General features: G+C 42.7%; 1 protein-coding gene across 2 annotated transcripts in view; it reads right to left on the bottom strand.

Annotated features, from left to right (window-relative positions):
* LOC117260823 (uncharacterized) overlaps window positions 1-18,200 on the bottom strand; it is a 158,820-nt gene that overhangs the window by 11,648 nt on the left and 128,972 nt on the right. Inside the window, exons 5-15 of one of the 2 annotated variants that reach the window (XM_078169292.1) lie at window positions 14,865-14,948; window positions 12,973-13,129; window positions 11,649-11,754; window positions 11,179-11,322; window positions 9,033-9,165; window positions 8,248-8,277; window positions 7,002-7,115; window positions 5,883-6,028; window positions 5,349-5,527; window positions 252-385; window positions 39-162 (exon numbers count right to left, since the gene is read on the bottom strand). In XM_078169292.1, coding sequence (XP_078025418.1) covers window positions 39-162; window positions 252-385; window positions 5,349-5,527; window positions 5,883-6,028; window positions 7,002-7,115; window positions 8,248-8,277; window positions 9,033-9,165; window positions 11,179-11,322; window positions 11,649-11,754; window positions 12,973-13,129; window positions 14,865-14,948 — 1,351 coding nt within the window. The remainder of the gene's footprint in view (window positions 1-38; window positions 163-251; window positions 386-5,348; window positions 5,528-5,882; window positions 6,029-7,001; window positions 7,116-8,247; window positions 8,278-9,032; window positions 9,166-11,178; window positions 11,323-11,648; window positions 11,755-12,972; window positions 13,130-14,864; window positions 14,949-18,200) is intronic. The other variant, XM_078169293.1, reaches the window with a different exon arrangement.

Genomic DNA, 18,200 nt, shown 5'->3' on the forward strand with positions numbered 1-18,200 from the left:
TTAGATCAGAGTTATTGTGACTGTTAGCGTGTGCTCACCTTGTTTCTTGGCAGTACGCGTGATGGTGTCTTTGAAGGTTTTGCAGTTGGAGTTGTCTCCTCCACACACTCCACACTTGTCCTCCTGCTTTGAGGAGCCCACCACACCGTCACAGCCCACTTTCTGTTCATGAGGACATGGAAAGTTTAACGAGCGTTCATCTGACCACACGCGGCTGTCTTCCTCTCTCACACACACACGACATCACTCACCTCACATTCCCCACGCACGCACACACTGTGCGGGTCCTTGTACGAGCAGCGCGTGCCGTCCAGGACCATTCTCTGCATGAAGACAACATCTCGTGTCTCCTTGGATTTGCAATGCAGGTGGCAGCGTTTGTTAGCTGGGAGACAAAAACAAAAACACAACAAAAAAATGACCTAATTGGCACATTTGCGATCCATGTTGATGATTTCATCTTTACAACCAACATTTAAAAAAAAAAAAAACTTTCTGAATGAGCTCTTCGTGAGTCAGCGTGACGCTCTGTCTCATTGTGTCTGTCTGCATGACTCATATTACAACTACATGAGCCTCCGGAGACAAAACCTGGCAGTCCATCCCAGCGAGTGCTTCATCACGTTTATTACACATGGACATAACGCAGAGACTCTGTCTTATGGTGCTTAAGGTGACACTAATAAAGGTGGCAGACGTGCTACTGAAGAATTATTAAATGTGGAGAAAAACATGCTTTTCTCACGTTGACGGAAGAAAGCGCAGGAACGATGGGGGTGAACTCTACAGTGTGTGAAAATATGATAATCAAGGGAGCATTATATGTATGTGCATGTATGTGCATTATAGGTGTAATTACTCTATATTAGTGAGTCACAGTGTAGGCAGATTTATAATGTATTCACAGATTTATATATACCTCCAAAACAGTCTATATTAGCCACTCAGTCCAAGTAGCTATCAACGCCACACTATTAAACACCCTCTGTACCAGGGGTGTCAAACATACGGCCCGGGGGCTAGAACCGCCCCACCAAAGAGTCCATTCCAGCCCACTAGATGATTTTGCACACCTAATATTGATGCACCTGTGAAGGCTGAGAGGTGTCAGGTTTAAATGGTGTAAAATGCTGCCTCAGAGGCGTTTCCACTCCGACTAGAATACAGCTCTCTGATACAACAATAAATACTTCTGTGGTCAAATTTAAAGATACTGAACAGTATGCAAAATATTGTCAACCAGCAGCTTCAGTATAATCTGTATCAGACTTCTATCTTAAAACAATATTAGTAGAACCCTGTTTCTGAGGCACTGACAAAACGTCAGACTGCAAATGGTTTGTAAGGCAGGGGATGACTTCACCTGCTTCATCAATAGCTTCTACTGTAGTGGAAAAAAAAAAAAAGCCACATGTAATGAAAGTGAGTCGTAGACTGAGTGAATGTGGAAAAACTGAGACATGCTGTTGAATGTGCACATACACTGCCTGGCCAAAAAAAAAGTCACCACCAAAAAAAAAAGGTCATACACTCTAATATTTCGTTGGACCGCCTTTAGCTTTGATTACCGCATGCATTCGCTGTGGCATTGTTTCGATAAGCTTCTGCAATGTCACAAGATTTATTTCCATCCAGTGTTGCATTAATTTTTCACCAAGATCTTGCATTGATGATGGTAGAGTCTGACCGCTGCGCAAAGCCTTCTCCAGCACATCCCAAAGATTCTCAATGGGGTTAAGGTCTGGACTCTGTGGTGGCCAATCCATGTGTGAAAATGATGTCTCATGCTCCCTGAACCAGTCTTTCACAATTTGAGCCCGATGAATCCTGGCATTGTCATCTTGGAATATGCCCGTGCCATCAGGGAAGAAAAAATCCATTGATGGAATAACCTGGTCATTCAGTATATTCAGGTAGTCAGCTGACCTCATTCTTTGAGCACATACTGTTGCTGAACCTAGACCTGACCAACTGCAGCAACCCCAGATCATAACACTGCCCCCACAGGCTTGTACAGTAGGCACTAGGCATGATGGGTGCATCACTTCATCTGCCTCTCTTCTTACCCTGATGCGCCCATCACTCTGGAACAGGGTAAATCTGGACTCATCAGACCACATGACCTTCTTCCATTGCTCCAAAGTCCAATCTTTATGCTCCCTAGCAAATTGAAGCCTTTTTTTCCGGTTAGCCTCACTGATTAGTGGTTTTCTTAAGGCTACACAGCTGTTCAGTCCCAATCCCTTGAGTTCCCTTCGCATTGTGCGTGTGGAAATGCTCTTACTTTCACTATTAAACATAGCCCTGAGTTCTACTGTTGTTTTTCTTCGATTTGATCTCACCAAACGTTTAAGTGATCGCCGATCACGATCATTGAGGATTTTTTTCCGGCCACATTTCTTCCTCGAAGACGATGGGTCCCCACTATCCTTCCAGTTTTTAATAATGCGTTGGATAGTTCTTAACCCAATTTTAGTAGTTTCTGCAATCTCCTTAGATGTTTTCTCTGCTTGATGCATGCCAATGATTTGACCCTTCTCAAACAGACTAACATCTTTTCCACGACCACGGGATGTGTCTTTCGACATGGTTGTTTAGGAAATGAGAAGCAACTCATTGCACCAGTTGGGGTTAAATAACTTGTTGCCAGCTGAAAGATAATCGCCCATGCAGTAATTATCCAATAGGAGGCTCGTACCTATTTGCTTAGTTAAATCCAGGTGGCGACTTTTTTTTTGGCCAGGCAGTGTATTTTTTCTTAGGATATTTCAGGCTGTTTATCAATTGTTTTGTAAATGGATGAGCGTTTTAAGAGTGGACTTATTTACACTAAAAAAAGGGAAAACTTTAAAGGGGTTGTTACTTATAGGTTGTTATGCAATGGTTTAACTAGTCCAGCCCACTTGAGATCAAACTGGGCTGTAGGTGGCCCCTGAACTAAAATGAGTTTGACATGCCTGCTCTATACCATGAAAAAGAAAGGCTACTGAAAACATATTTTTAAAAACTGCTCAAGTTTTCGATAATTAACTCCCAAATGTTAGAGTTTTGTATTAAAACAAGAGTAAGGTAACTGTATTTTGTTGCAAAAAACCCCATCACATTACAAATACATATAGTAAAAACTGAGGTTAATAGCATTAGGTATAAAGAATGATATACCACCGTGCACATGCGCAAACATTACAAAACTTCACCAGTCACGTGTTGAACACTTTCACTGTACGTCTGTAGATTACTGCCTGAATTTGCTCAATGAAAACTAAGTTTTTCTTTAAAAATACTGAGCAGAGGACACATTTTCGATGCTAAAAATGTTGGTTCCCCTTTTTCTTTTTTAAGCTTACATTTGTCTCACAGATTACATAAATGTGGATTTAAGATACACAATGCAGGAATTTCCTTAAAAGAAATGTAGAGACTCGCACAGAGGTCATCACTCTCAATCACTTATGAACCACTACAAGTGTGTTGCGGTGTATTTTCCTGCAGAGACTCTGCCTGTACTTTCTTATTTTCTGTGCTTGGGACGTTTATGGGTGTGTACCCCCACAGCGCTGAGGTGAGGTCGGGGTTTTATAAGAAGGTAGCAACCAGGTGCCAGACCATAAGCAGCATGCATCCAAGAGACACAGCTCGGAAAAAACACAAATCTTTGGTTGGCTTTTACTTTCGCTTTTGCTAGCAAGTTCGTTTACAAACAGTAACTGACATTACTGCATAATATACCTTTAAGTTTAAATAAAAGTCATCTTAAGTTATTTGCATATTCGGTATTGATGTAATTCAAAGGTAAATGAGAGTTATCAAGTTACATTACTTTAATACTATGATACTTGTTTTGCCTACATTTTTTTTAACAGGTAATTAGTAACTGTAACAAAATGTATTTTTTCAGTGACACTTCCAGTCCTGTTGAAGGGTGTACTGGACTCTAAGGGCAATGAGAATTTTAAAATACATGGATTACACATTACATTTCAACATGCAAATCAGTTTACAGTGTAGATTGAGAAGAGCGTTTTTACTTCATTTTTGAGACCCTCAAAATAAGATTCTGATGTTTTCAGAAGGTCCAAGGTGTTAAATGAAGCATCACTGAAATGTTTTGCACACTGCTCTACCTGGAGTCTGGGAGACGTCTGATCAAATCTGTGTGGAAACACTGAAAACAGGAGACGATTTCTGATGTACAATAATGTAAAAGACCAAAGGGTTAAATGAATCCCTTTAAACAGCTGGTTGAACAGCCACACACGCGGCAGCTCACACTTCATGTCTCTTTGCTCAAGAGTGTATTACAGTATATCTGTTGACTTGGCAAACGAGCCAAATAGAGGCAAAAAAGCAACAGTGTGTCAAACATCTCTAAACAAATACTACAATTTCACACTCGGAGCAGACACACTCTTTTTCTCTCCTAACACTATCTGAAGCTCATGAGATGACAGACCATGAATGGAATTCAATTTCACCTCCCTGTTCACTTTTTTCTCTCTCTTTCTCTTTCTCTCTCTCTCTCTCTCTCTCTCTCTCTCTCTCTCTCTCACACACACACACACACACACACACACAGACACGCACATCTGTGCTCGCACGCTAACACGCATTCATGAAAAAGTAATTTGAGACTGAGAAAGCCTTGCTGAAAAATATGGCATTTAGAAATGATAAGAACGGAGAAAAACAATTTAGCAAGGCCCCTCTTAGCGGAGTGTGCGTAGCGTGACCTGCGATTAGATATGGAGACAGCTCAGCACTTTCTCTAGGGTTGCCCTTTAGTTGGATGATAATTTAATACCTATCAGGACAGCAGTGACACCTCCACTTAGAGACAGGGTGGGTCTGACAGCCACACACACATACGTTTTAAATCTTCTCAATGATGTAAAGAGGTTCTTGATATTAAGTGCTCTGATAGCTTGTCCATGTGTGCCAACTGATACATGGAGGAAGAGGGGGTTAGTGAAGTTAAAATGACATCATTAAATGGGTGGAGAGTGAGAAGACTCAGAGTTCAAAGAGGATTGTTTTCAAAGAGATTTCCAAAGAGATGGCATGTTTTTATGGGAGGGCGTAGCCGTAGCTCAAAGTAGCCTCAGCAGGACAGCCAGATGTCAATGACCATAACAGAACGCAACCTATATATATAAAACCCTCTAAAACCCAACCACACTCAAAAATTATGTGTTTGCTTCCTCCTTTTGGCTTCTTTACAACTTCCACAGTGTATCATCACTTATGGTCTGTCATCCTCAGGCCAGTATCTTTATTCTGACAGCCTCTCTCTGAGTCCACCTCTCCACCAAGTTACGTCATCCCTTTCCCATCTGCGGGTGGATACTCACGGTCTGTGTGTTCATAAGGCAGCCAGTGGTGCTTGTTGTTGCTGTGGATTTCAAAGCGGGGGTCCCAAGCGTGGCATTGCTCCTCTCGGGGGTCGCTGTAGATATCCTCGCACTCATTGGTGTTGCACATCTGGAACTGGTAAGTTGCCCCCACACAGGTACGGCCTCCGTTGGCTGGTCTGAGAGGGTTGCAGCAGGGCAAAGGACGCATTATCAGTCAAAATGCGTGTTAACTTCTGAAATTCACTGGCATTTATCTCAAAAACTTTGGAAATGAAACATTTAACACTTGTACAAATTATCTTGGTCTATGTTAATGGAGCAAATTATCGCTTTCAAGAGTCAGTGCAACGAATATCAGAAGTTAAGTACCAAGAACTCATTGCAGTATGCTTGCTAAAACAAGTTTGGAGAATTCTGTATAATTAAGCACAGACTGAAGACTTGCAATTCCACTCTTTTTACACACACACACACACACACACACACACACACACACACACAATATACACGCTGGGAAACACAGTTTCATACCTAGGATTGTCACAGTCGCGTGTGCGAAACTGTACCCCTCCACCACAGGTGCGGGAGCACTGGCCAAACTCACTCCATGAGCCCCAGTTTCCATCTTGCTTGATGATGTCAGGTGTCAACCAGATGCAGTGACCTTTAAAGCAATGCTGCAAAAGGCAAAGTACATAAGACATAGTTGCTATTTGGAAACAGTGTTCCATCACATTATTTCTCTTTGACAGAATGTTTGTTAAAGGAATACTTCACCCACAAAGCTACCATTATGAGATCAGTTAAACATTTAGATCACCAAGTGAACGGAGAATCCAAAAAAGGTGAACATTCTTCATGGATTGAAGTAAACGGGAACCGCGTGAAACAATAGCAAAACTATATCGAAAAATCTGTTGCAAACCTTCACACAACTCTAGCAGTATAATACAAGTCTTGTTTATCCAGTCGTATGCTCAGTACTTCACAAACACACGCATTTACACCAAAATGTGAACATTTCCTCCTACGAGCAGCATGCTTGTACTGACATGTCTTAAATAAGTGGTTCCCAACTAGTGGGTCGCGGTCCAAAAGTGGGTTGTGGGTCCCTTCTGTGTGGACCGAAAAGGACTTACAAATTTGTTTAGTTTATAAAACACACACTTTATTTTTAAGTACAGGGAATTTCCGGCACAGAGCTTTTATTTTGAAGTGCCATTTCCTGCTGTAGATAGAGTGACTGAAGGACAGCTATTTGACAGAGACAGCTAAAGTAGCTCGACGATATGGCCAAACGCAAGTATGACGCCAAATGTATTAAACTAGTTGTGAGCTACTGTTTTAAATCGTAATGTTTTAGTGTAAATGCAAGTGTTTGGGACGTACTGAGCATACAACTGGATAAATGACACTTTGAGAGTTTGTAAACAGATGTTTTGATATAGTTTAATTGTTGTTAAATGCAGACCCCTATGACTTCAATTCATCAAGAACTTTCTCAGTTTTTGGATTCCTCGTTCACTGAGGATGCATGTGAGAAAAACAATGTTATCTTCACAAATTCAAGGTAACACATAGTATAAAACTGATATACAATTGGTCACTTTGCAGGTGAAGTTTTCCTTTAAAGTAAAACTGTATAATTACCTTCCCATTCCCGCACATGGTGCCATCGATGGGTGGTCCTTTCTTGGTCTTGCAGAAGAAGGGATTGTCTGGGTGGCTACACCACAGCTGCTTACATGGGTCAAATGTGCGATACTGTGGGGCACAGAGAGAGACTCCTTCTTACAATTAAAAGCCCTACTACGCGGTCAACACACTGGGAAACAGACTGGCCTTCAATAATACAAGTCAACCATCATGAAACAGCTGGAATGACACTAAACACTGAAAAAAGGAAATAAAAAAAATAGAGATGAGAAGAGAAATATCACTACAACAATAACCACAACAGTGTTATACCCAACAATAACAACACCGACCCCGCACTGCGTCACTGCACTGTACACTACGCTCCACTGAGAAACACACAGCCATTCATGCAAACTAAACCAAAGGATGAGAGAGAGACAAGACTCTCAGAATGAGACGGTCCGTGGTTTAATTAGGTCACAAGGGAGGTCAGAGGGCAGAGGGCAGAAGATTAAAAGGCCGAAAGGTTAGGTCTCATCGACCTCTAAAATGCCCCTAGACACAGATCAAGGACCAAATTCTCCTCTTTGTCTGATATGAACCATTGATGAGGATACCACCAAACTGACCCACAGTCCAGTGTCTGAGGGGCCGTGCCCTCCTCCCTCCTTTCCACAGACTTTGATACCCATCATGACCCCAGAGGACCTTTGCAGGTCGGAGGGCGAGTCACAATCAATGGCTAGACTGTGGTAGGTAATCACCAATGACATCAGACTGGAGGATCCTAAAAGCTGAAGTGAAACATGGAAAAACAGCCTCTGTTCTGGCTCAGCTTTTCCCCCCTCGCATGGGAAAGACATCTTTCCAACCTTTTCCACTCGTTTATAGTCGTGAGTGTGCCAATATAATGAGGCTCTTCCTGCCAGCGTTGCCGTGATTTAACACAGATTCGCAGGAAAAGAGTCGGGATATGATACGGTTCAACTGTTGAACTGCACCATAGCCACTGAACCAGTAAAGTCACAGTGTTTTTAGAGACTTTACAGCCACTGTCTTTAGAAATGAGCATTTTAGAATCCTGCAGACTAACGCCAAAAATATGACGATGGGTAGAACAGAGAAACAAAGTACAGTAAAAAGAAAAGTAAGGAGCAACATTACAAACAATTACTACTTCAGAGGACAAAGAGAAAAAAGAAAATCTGAGAAAACAAATGACGGGCCACATGTCTTCCGGGAGGTAGTGTTACCTTACCTGCGTTCCTGACTGGCCCGCCTTTTGTAGCTGAGGGGAATGGGTTTGACAAGAGAATACAGGGTGATCTAGCAATGTGTGCAAAGCCTCTGAACAAGCCCTTTGTCAATCAAGCAATAGCTTCCCAACAGCGTGCCACAGTGGCTTCACAGTCATAGAGTGGGTGAGGGTGACGGGGGAGGGGGGAGAGGTAAGATGCCTGGCGAGATGCTGAAGCTGGGCGAAGCTCGTCTAACTGTGACGGTTTGCGTTTACAAAAATACTGTTTGTGACAGGCTCATGTAAAGGCACTGTGGTATCAAGGTAAGTGTTGTGTTGAAATACTAAATGTAATCTTAATTAACATTAATAAGTGCAAAAAGAAATAGCTATGAAAACCAATTACCTGCTTTTAAGCAAGATGCCAATCCCACCAGTGGCCGGGAGAGGAAAGCAGAGGACATCAGAAGAATGTGAATAGCTGTGTATGTGTTACTCTTTCATTACAATGCAGATCAGAGATAGATGTCAGTGCTGGGTTCAGTTCACTAGGAAAACCTTCAGAGCTCAAGAGCTCCCATACAAATGTATCTTTCACAGTGAAATTCAGCAAATTCTGATTTAACTGAATAGACTGAATTCAAAGTGAGTATAGCCCAACTCTGAAAAGCTGCTTCATCTCAGGAGATAAAGTGATGCTAAGCTTGACTGGTGGCAACGGTTGTAGAAGTTGCCTTCAGTTAGACAGTGTTAGTAAACTCTAGCTATGTTAGTAAAGTGTCTATGAGACTATGGGGATCTCTTACCGCGGTGCACATCGTGTAGCCCACACCGAAGTCAAAGCGACACTGTTCGTTCATGGAGTAGTGCAAACCGGGAAGCTGGGGCAGCGATGGCCAGTTGTGGTCGAAGGGGTCGTCACGGAGACAATCATAGGAACTGCAAGAAGAATCAAAGAATCTGATTAAGTTTTACTTTCTTTATTTTTGTCCAGTTACTTGTGTCAGTGCACAGTATTACAATTAGGGCTGCAACTAACGATTACTTTCACTTTTGAGTAGGGGTGGGGGAAGAAATCGATACAGCATAGTATCGCGATATTTTCGTGTGGCAATATCGTATCGCCACACAGAAAGTATCGATTTTTTTAATTATCTAAATTATTACAAAAACAAATTTAACTTTAGGTAGCCCACTATAATAATATAATCAATTGCTTTTTCAGTCCACTAGATACGTTTTGCTGCTGCTGCTGCAGAAAAAAAAAAAATCCAACAGTGAGATGAACTGACTGAAAACTTTATCTTACTAGATTAAACAGATGTTGCCAAAGTTTTCCTTTGAGGACAAAATTACAGTTGAAAAGGGAATAAATCGCAATATATTTTATCGTAATACTCAGCTTATCGCAACATATTTAAAATTGCAATAATATTGTACCATGACTTGAGTATTGTGATAATATCGTGGATCCCCTAGTGATTCCCACCTCTACTTTTGAGTTATGTAATGGTTTCTTAAGCATGCTGTTTGTAACTCTGGAGCAAAAGAGCTGATTGTTGAGTCTTATTTCCAGGTTGTTAAATACTGATGCTTCTGGTTGCTGGTTCAGGCTGACTACCGGCCCAAAGCGTCAGTATTTGACGACCTGGAAATGAGACTGAACAATCAATTCTCTCGCTCCAGAGTTACATACAGCACCGCTGATTTTTAGTTTGTTACAAAATAGTGAAAAACCTCCAGTCCCCCAAAACCCAAGGCGATGTTTTCAGATCAGTTGTTTTGTCCAAACAAAAAGTTCAAAACCAAGAGATTTAAAATATACGATAGATAAAGATAAAGAGGGTTAAGAGGCAAATATTGACATTTGAAAAGTTTTAAACCATTGATTTTGGGCACTTTTACCTAAAACTAAACTGATTGATCAAAAAAACTGCTGATAATTCAAGTGTTGTAGGACCCTGACACCACCAAGCCGATAGTCAGCCATTGGTCATTGTTGGGCCGTCGCTGAGTGTTTGTCACCCTATTTATTTGCAGTGTGTCATGCACAGTTGGTCCAAGTTAGACCTTGCAAGCTTATCTTTTTTTTGCTGATTCAGGATGTTGAATCGCCATGAGACGGCTGAGCCATTTGGTGAGTGAAATCACTCTGATTGGTAGTTCAGCTCAGTGAACCAGAAGAGAAACAGAAGTGAGGAAAGCAATCAATCAGCTAAAGTAAAGAGGGCTCGTGATCGAAACAAACTTGTTTTATAAGATAAGATTGTTTTTAGTCACTGAGCTCTTGAGCACTGCAGTTCCCAACTGATCCAGCCATGGGCTAAATCAGTGGTTCCCAACTGGTGGTGAGTTGGAAACCACTGATTTAGCAGAAATGGCTCGTAATTGTTTGTGTTATTGTTGGCTAGCGCATGGTAAATATCCTTTATTGTTTCAACATCAGGTTGTTTTGTTGATGTGCTAACTGGCTAATTAGCTTTTTGAATACATTCTGTTGGTCTGCAAGTTTAGTTGCTAGTTAACTGTAGTCTTTGCTGTGTGTTCAAGTTCAACTTTTTGGCCGAGACTCAGGTGATGAGAGTTGACACAACGGTTGGCCTTTCTCGCCACAATCTTTGATGTAGTATGTGTGGTGTGTCTGGGCCTTTAAACATAGTATGTGTGGTGGATTGCTGTGCTTAAACTTACCTAAACAAAGTATATAAAATGGATCTGATAGAAAGTTTAATCGAAACTTAAAATTTGGGCTTTCTCAGCTTGAAAACCACCACCATACCATGTTGGCAGTATGACTTTGTAATATAATAACTTTAAGGATAATAACAAAATCACACAAAAAAATGCAAATTCAGTCTAAAAATATTGAAGAAAGTACTGACCTTTAAAAAACCCATATAATGAAATGGTTATATGAGTGTGTGTGTGTGTGTGTGTGTGCGTGTGTCTTACTGAAGGTAGCGTCCCAGCTCTTGCATGCTACATCTGGACCAGTGAAAGCGGTGGAAGGCAGCTTGCACCAGCGGAGCCATGATGCTGCCCATGTGCACCTCATCTCCACAGCGGTTGCCCTGACCATCATGCTCCATCCCCAGCCTGCAGAGAGAGAGAGAGAGAGAGAGAGAGAGAGAGAGAGAGAGAGAGAGAGAGAGAGAGAGAGAGTGAGAGGGCTCAGGGGGTAGTGAAGGGAAAGGAGATGAACAAGTAGAGACAGATTGGGAACATGTGGGAGGAGAAGAATAACAAGGAACAAAGGGAGGAGGGGGGTCGTATCGTAGCAATTCTCTCATCAGATATCAGCTGAGGTGACTATTGAACCAGCACTGTAATAAATCAATACAGTCTTATAAGGGACTGCTTTGTTGTCTTTTGCTGTAGCATGAGAGCAGACTTGAAGACTTCATTATGACAAATGCACTTACACGTGTCCAGTCTCGTGTGCCACTACAAAGGCAGAGGAGAAACCGTCCTCATGGTTCAAAGTGCAGCTCCTCACTGGATGGCACATGCCCGTCACTGGGGCGTAACCTAGGCAAATAGGAAGAAAGACACAGCGGTCAGGATTTGTCCACTTAGTGTTGTGTTGTTCTGAAAGCTTTAGATTGTTAAATGTAGGGCTGTATTGAATGTAATTTTTCCCATGTTCGAGGCTTCTATTAAGGTTTTCGAATGCTGTAATTTTTTATGACTTCATAACCCTTCATCAATTCTCAATCTGAATAAAGTGAGTCATCAGAGTATTTTTCATTGAATGAAATTTTTTAATGAATAATGTGCTGTTAGAATGCTGCTAGAACACGCGTTGCTGTGTATGTGTGTGTTTCAGAGAGTGAGAGATAAGGTAAGAGAAGGTGGAAGGTGGGCTATTGTAGGCAATGTTTCTGTAAATTATCAATAACTTACTCAGAAACCTGTGATATTTCATCAGCCTTCCTGAACCTGCCCGACCCCCCAGTATGTGGGGTGGCGCCGCACATCACTACTACAAAGCCACCGCTGGAGTCTGATTCAACAAATAGTATGATACTAAAAAAAAAAAAAACTGTGTAGCCTAATCTTTATCTGCAACTGTGCAGGAATACCAGGATTAGACAGAATTTTCAATTTAACTCCATAAAGCGAAACATGCATCAGCTTAAAATATGTGCATTCGTGGGATGAAATTGATTTTGATAAACCATACTCATTTTTTTCCCCTTAAATCAGCGACCTACCTATCCAGAGATATTCATACTGTGAACTACTTACACATAGACACACACACACACACACACACACAGTACTCTTTAACACACATTCACATATGTGTGCATGTTTGTGTGTCTAATCCTAACCCTAAACCGTCACCTTCCACCCCTACATATGCCAATCTCCAACTCCCTGTGTGCTTGTCTGTCCTGTACTGCCTTTAATTGTGGGACTTTGGCTGGCCCTGCTCTGTCTATTGATTTTCTGCTGCTGAAGGCTGAGCCCAAGGGCAGCTGAAGGGCTTCTGGATAGCTAGGCCACTGCCTTTAGAGGCCTCTCCCCTGGGCCTGCCTGTTAGCCTGCACTCTGCTGCACAGAAAACCACCAACCACCAAACCCACAGCGCACTATGCAACTTTATAAGGCAGAGGAAGGAAGAGGGGAGTTTTCTGTGTATACCAAGGAGTTTTGGGTCCTCAGAGGGTGGGCATGCACTTCGGATGTATGTGCTATGTGTTAAACAGTAAGGGCTTGATATATGTTCATGTCTTTCTTTACCCTGCATCCCCGTCGGCCCAAATTCCTGCCGTGTGAGGAAGATGGCGTGATCGTGGTACTCGGCGTCCCCCGTGTCCTGCTTCTGCTGCAGGAATGCCCAACGACACACGTTCTCCAGACTCTGAGAGGGGTTCCCCAGTTCAATCAGACTCATGGACTGGGAGGACAGAGACACACACACATGGGAAAGAGAGAGAGAACTAAAGCTGCCTCTAGTTTCAGTTCTGGTACAAAAAACATTTAATTCAACCCTGTAGGGGGCAGTGTCACAATGTTATATATTGTCAGCACATCTTGCAAATTGCTGAGGTGTACAACACACACACACACACACACACACACACACACACACACACACACACCGAGGGATTCACAGTACTCACACAATAATGCTTAGGATGCTGTAGTCTTGATGGTTTCAATAATGAACATGAAACTGAACACAGAGCTGCCTATTAATGAGCTATGCACTAATAGTCAAAAACATGTCCAATTACAGACTGTTTACTTTTGATTAAATGCATAACACCGGCAACCACACTGATACCCAGATGCCAGTGATTCCTTCCATTCACCTTCACCTCTCATTCCCTTCCTCATTAGGATCTCCACTCCCCTCCCCTTCCTCCCTACACTCTGCTGTAAAAGTCTTTCCATCTCTCTCCTCCACTGCTTCCTTTTTGCCTCGCTTTCTACATTTCCTTCGCCGTTTTCACACACGCACTATGCACGGCTGAATCAAACGGCGAAGGGTGTGTGTAGCGTGCTGCAGCGAAGACATATGGCCTGCCCCTGCACAAACACCCCTTAGACAGAGTGCGCTGCACACGTGTGCGTGCTTCATCATGTTCATCAGGTGCTTGTGTGTGTGTGTGTGTGTGTGTGTGTGTGAGTGAGTGGGTTTTTATGATCTTTAAAGATGTACTTGGAATGGTGTGTCATGTGTACATGTTGTGTTGGAGTGTGTGTGTGTGTGAAGTGTGTGGGTGTGTGGGTGCGCCTGCATTCAGGGTCACATAGCCAATCTGCAGGCTGTCTGGGTGCAGCGCTGTTGCCACGGTAATTGGGGATGATGGACAGCTAGAGCTTTGGCTGAAGCTGCATAGGGGCTGGCCCAGAATGACCAATGTAGGAGTGTGTGTGTGTGTGTGTGTGTGTGTGTGTGTGGGAGTGTGTGTTTCCACGGCTCCACTGGGACTGTGGACATGTAGAGAGGAGAGGAAGAGATAAGGCTACAGCAGCATAAGTGTATCACAGAGCACCTATCCAGCAATAAATTCCCTTGTATCATCCTGTGGGGTAATCCCTGCCCGTCTCCATTCCTGCTATCTCCTGCTTTATCTCTCTTTTTCCCTCTCTTCCACTCTTTCTCACCTCCCCTCTCCGGCACAGACAGGAAGATAGAATTACAGTCAAGAAGAAAAGGATGCTGCCCCCATCGTCCGGTCTCTTTGTTTATGAATGAGGGAGGGCTATCATTGATTGTTTATCTTTGCCTGGACTTCCCATGATTCTGTGCTGCAGCCTACTGGGAGGAAGGCTGATTGCATAATGGGCAGAGTTTCTGTGTGCTTTGGTGCTGAACTGTGAAGGCGTGCGACTTGAAAACACTCCCCTGGGATGCTGCATGCTTTTAGTTCCTCTTTTGCTCAGGCCACTGGAATAACAGGCTCCGGGCATCAGTGCGTGCTGATGAGTGCATGTGTGTGTGTGTGTGTGTTTGTTTATAAGTGTGTGTGTACGACTTGGCTGTGCTTACTGTAGGTACTTAAAGCGATTGTGGAAAAATCCTAGTATCAAAGATAGCGCTGATAGAGAGACAAGGCATACACTTTTCAGGAATTGCATCTCAGTCGACTTTTCAGCAGAGCTCACGTCTCGTCAGGTCTTACCTTGCCGTAACCCAGCATGATAATTCGCACCAGCACCACGTTGATCTTTGCTCCCAAAGACTGGTCATGGTAGATTTCATTCACCTGCAGTCACACAGAGAAACACAAGACAGAAGTCTCAGTACAAGAAATTAAAAAGCATTCACTCAAGGGTGTGTAAGTTAGAGATCAGTGATAAGCCATTAATGAGGGCAAAGTTTGAATTTCCTAATAAGCCACCAGGTCTGCTGCTATATTAGTGAGTCATACATGTCAATAAAGATGTTTTATGATAATCCATCAAGTCTGCAGCTGTAAATATTAAAGGCATACTACGCATGATTGTTGGATACGAAATTGAAGGTGAAAGCCAACCCCCAGATTCCCTCCCATTTGGCGTTTCACCTCCCTTTATTGTTGCTGTTTTTTCAGCACTGTTTCTCTTGGATGTCTGCTGCTTATGGTCAGGCACCTGTTCGCTACCCTTTTATAAAGCCCAGACGTCACCTTACTGATGTGAGGGGACACGCCCATAAATGTCCCGCACACAGAAAATAAGAAAAAAAAGAGCAAATACAGGCAGATAAAAAGTTACATTTTACAAATGGCTTTTGGCAGATTTACAGATTTATAAACCCTTCTCATATGACTTTTACCCCTTTATACCGAAATGAGCACTTGTGTGCAGGTTTTTAAAATGTGGGAAAAACCACAATAGATTGCTTTCCTATTGTCAGTAGACCAGAGATGTGTTCACGGCTCAGCAGGTGAGTATGGCTGAAGCCCCCTCGTGTACTTCAGTTGTACAGGCTGCAAAAATAAAATACACTTAGATTCCCTCTACACACAACATATGTCTGTATCATGATGTTGCTGAATGTTATTTCTGGCCTACACAATTCAAGTAGCATTTTAATAGGCCTCACTATCAACAACTGTTTTACACATTTATACGTTTATTTTCGGCAATTGAAAAAACACAATGTCACATTCGTATTGCAATGAATTGTGGGTTATTAAAACAGGGAAGTCTGCTGAATTCTGCACCCCAAGCAGACTCTCTGGAAGTCAGCAAGTACGATGAAGTCCATTTGGATTCAACTGCTTTTTTTTTTTTTCTGGTGTGTCACAGTGAGATAACAGCAGAAAGCAGCATTGAGACCAGTGAAAATGTTACAATGGCTACTTCATTTTTACTTCTCTTACTTAGTTATCTCTCTTCCAAACTCCGTGCTGACGCTTCTTGGACAGAGATGGACGTTTTTTTCTAGCACGTTATTGCATCGCATGGGCAAAGGGGCTAAAATTAGCGCTGCCGATTGGAGCTAACTGAACCTGGAGCCAATAAATGCCCGTGACTACTGCAGAGTCATTTGGGAGTGAATGCCGATTGTAACCGTTCCTATAAATACACAAGCCAGATATTAACAGGTGTTAGTTGGTCTATTTTTTCAGCACGAAGGGGGCTTTATTAACCATGACTGAAACCAGAGGTTGCAAATTACAAACTTGTTATAAAGGGTGCCTTATTAGGAAGAGCAAAGATCTGACTAAAGTCTCCCACCACCAACATAGTGATATGAGAAACTAGAAGAGAAGTGAAGAGAAGAGCATGTCCCCAGAAAAAAGGGAGAAAAGGAGGTTGAGGAGAGTGCAAGAAACTCAGTTTCCCATGAGCACAGATGGAAAGGAGATGAAGGAAAAAAGATGCAAAGCAAGGAAAGAGCCTAATGCAAGGAAACAAGGTAATGTGTGACAAGGGAGATGAAGAGAGCATTATACTGGCAAAACACACACACACACAAACAAACACACACACACACACACACGCACACGCACACACAAGGCAAGAGAGAGAGAGAGAGAGAGAGAGAGAGAGAGAGAGAGAGAGAGAGAGAGAGAGAGAGAGAGAGAGAGAGAGAGGTAAATTGGCGCAGGAGTTGAGGCCTGCTGTCCTCACTGGCAGTGTGCGGTGCCTAATGAGGCAAAGGGATGTAAAAACAGACAGCCGTAATGAGATGGCTGATGGACACGCTGTGGAGACAGACACACACAGACTGTACACACACACACATGCACAGACGAAGAACAAAATTGCAGACACACCCAGCGAGAGAAAGGTATGAGAGAGAGTTGAGAAAAAATGCTACGAATAGAGACAGAGAGGCAGGGGGAAGGAGACTGAGCGGAGAGGGGAGAGGGAGCACAGAGGCAAAGTGAGGAAAGAGAAGGAGCTAAGGAGGGAGTGGAAACGATGCGTTCTTAGAAAACAAATGTAGCGTGGAGCTGCGGGTTTTTAAAAGAAGCGGGGTGAAATTCGAAGTTATCTAATGCTGTGTTCCATGCGTGGTGTTAAGTCGGAAATTCCAGCACGCTATTAGGAAAAATGCAGCGGAGTGATCCTTCAAGTCAGAATGCTAATTTGTTAGCCACAAACTGCCTGGCATTAATTTATCTGATTACATCAACGCATAAACATGGCGACTACGCAAAGGCTTAATGGCTTTACATCATTTTCAGAAACCTCTAAATAAAGTCATGTTTGATCGTCAGTATCGGCCCTTGTGTTATTAGAAACATCTGGTAAATGACTGAATATACTAATTAACCCCCTAAAATATAAAGTTTAAAGTTGCCAGCATTCCTAGCTAGCTCGCTAATGTAGTTAAATGCCACTAAAATTAGCGGTTTCGGTGGAAGCTGCATTTTATGTCAGGAGAGTCGGACCTTGTGGGCATCCGTGTGTTTGTTTCCAAGCTGGAACACTAGAAGCAATGGAGGCTGTCATTAGTCTGTGACAGTACTGTGACTGGGACTTTTTGACCTTCAAATGGGAATGGAACAGAGCATTACGTGAGGGAAAGAAGAGAACAATACGTAAGGTAGTGATCATGAGGCACTGGAAGGCAATGCAACCACATTAAGAGTGCTCCAGCTATTTTGGTACTGCACTTTCACAAAGTCAAGGAACTTGCAAGAAACAGTCAGTGGTCACATCTTTGAAACTCCAAGCCAAAACTGATTTTGTCAAGTACTTTCCCACAGACTTAACAAAGCTGAGATCCATTGTCCTGTGCAATACCTGTAATTCCTGCAGGACTATAACTGAGACATATTCCTGAGGGGCTTTTCATATTCCCAAGGGACTTTTTTGTAGTACAACTTTTATTTGTAATATTCCGACATGGATGGGACCTGCTAAAAAATGTCTCAAGGGATCTATCTTGATGTAATAACTTACTATGTATGAAAGATTCTTCTGTTGCTGTTTTACAGCCTCATCTGCAAAGTAACTAGTCACTATACACTCATCTGGCCACTTTATTAGGTACACCTTGCTAGTACCAGGTTGGACCC

The sequence above is a fragment of the Epinephelus lanceolatus genome, chromosome 7 (assembly GCF_041903045.1).
Source record: "Epinephelus lanceolatus isolate andai-2023 chromosome 7, ASM4190304v1, whole genome shotgun sequence".
NCBI lineage: Eukaryota > Metazoa > Chordata > Actinopteri > Perciformes > Serranidae > Epinephelus > Epinephelus lanceolatus.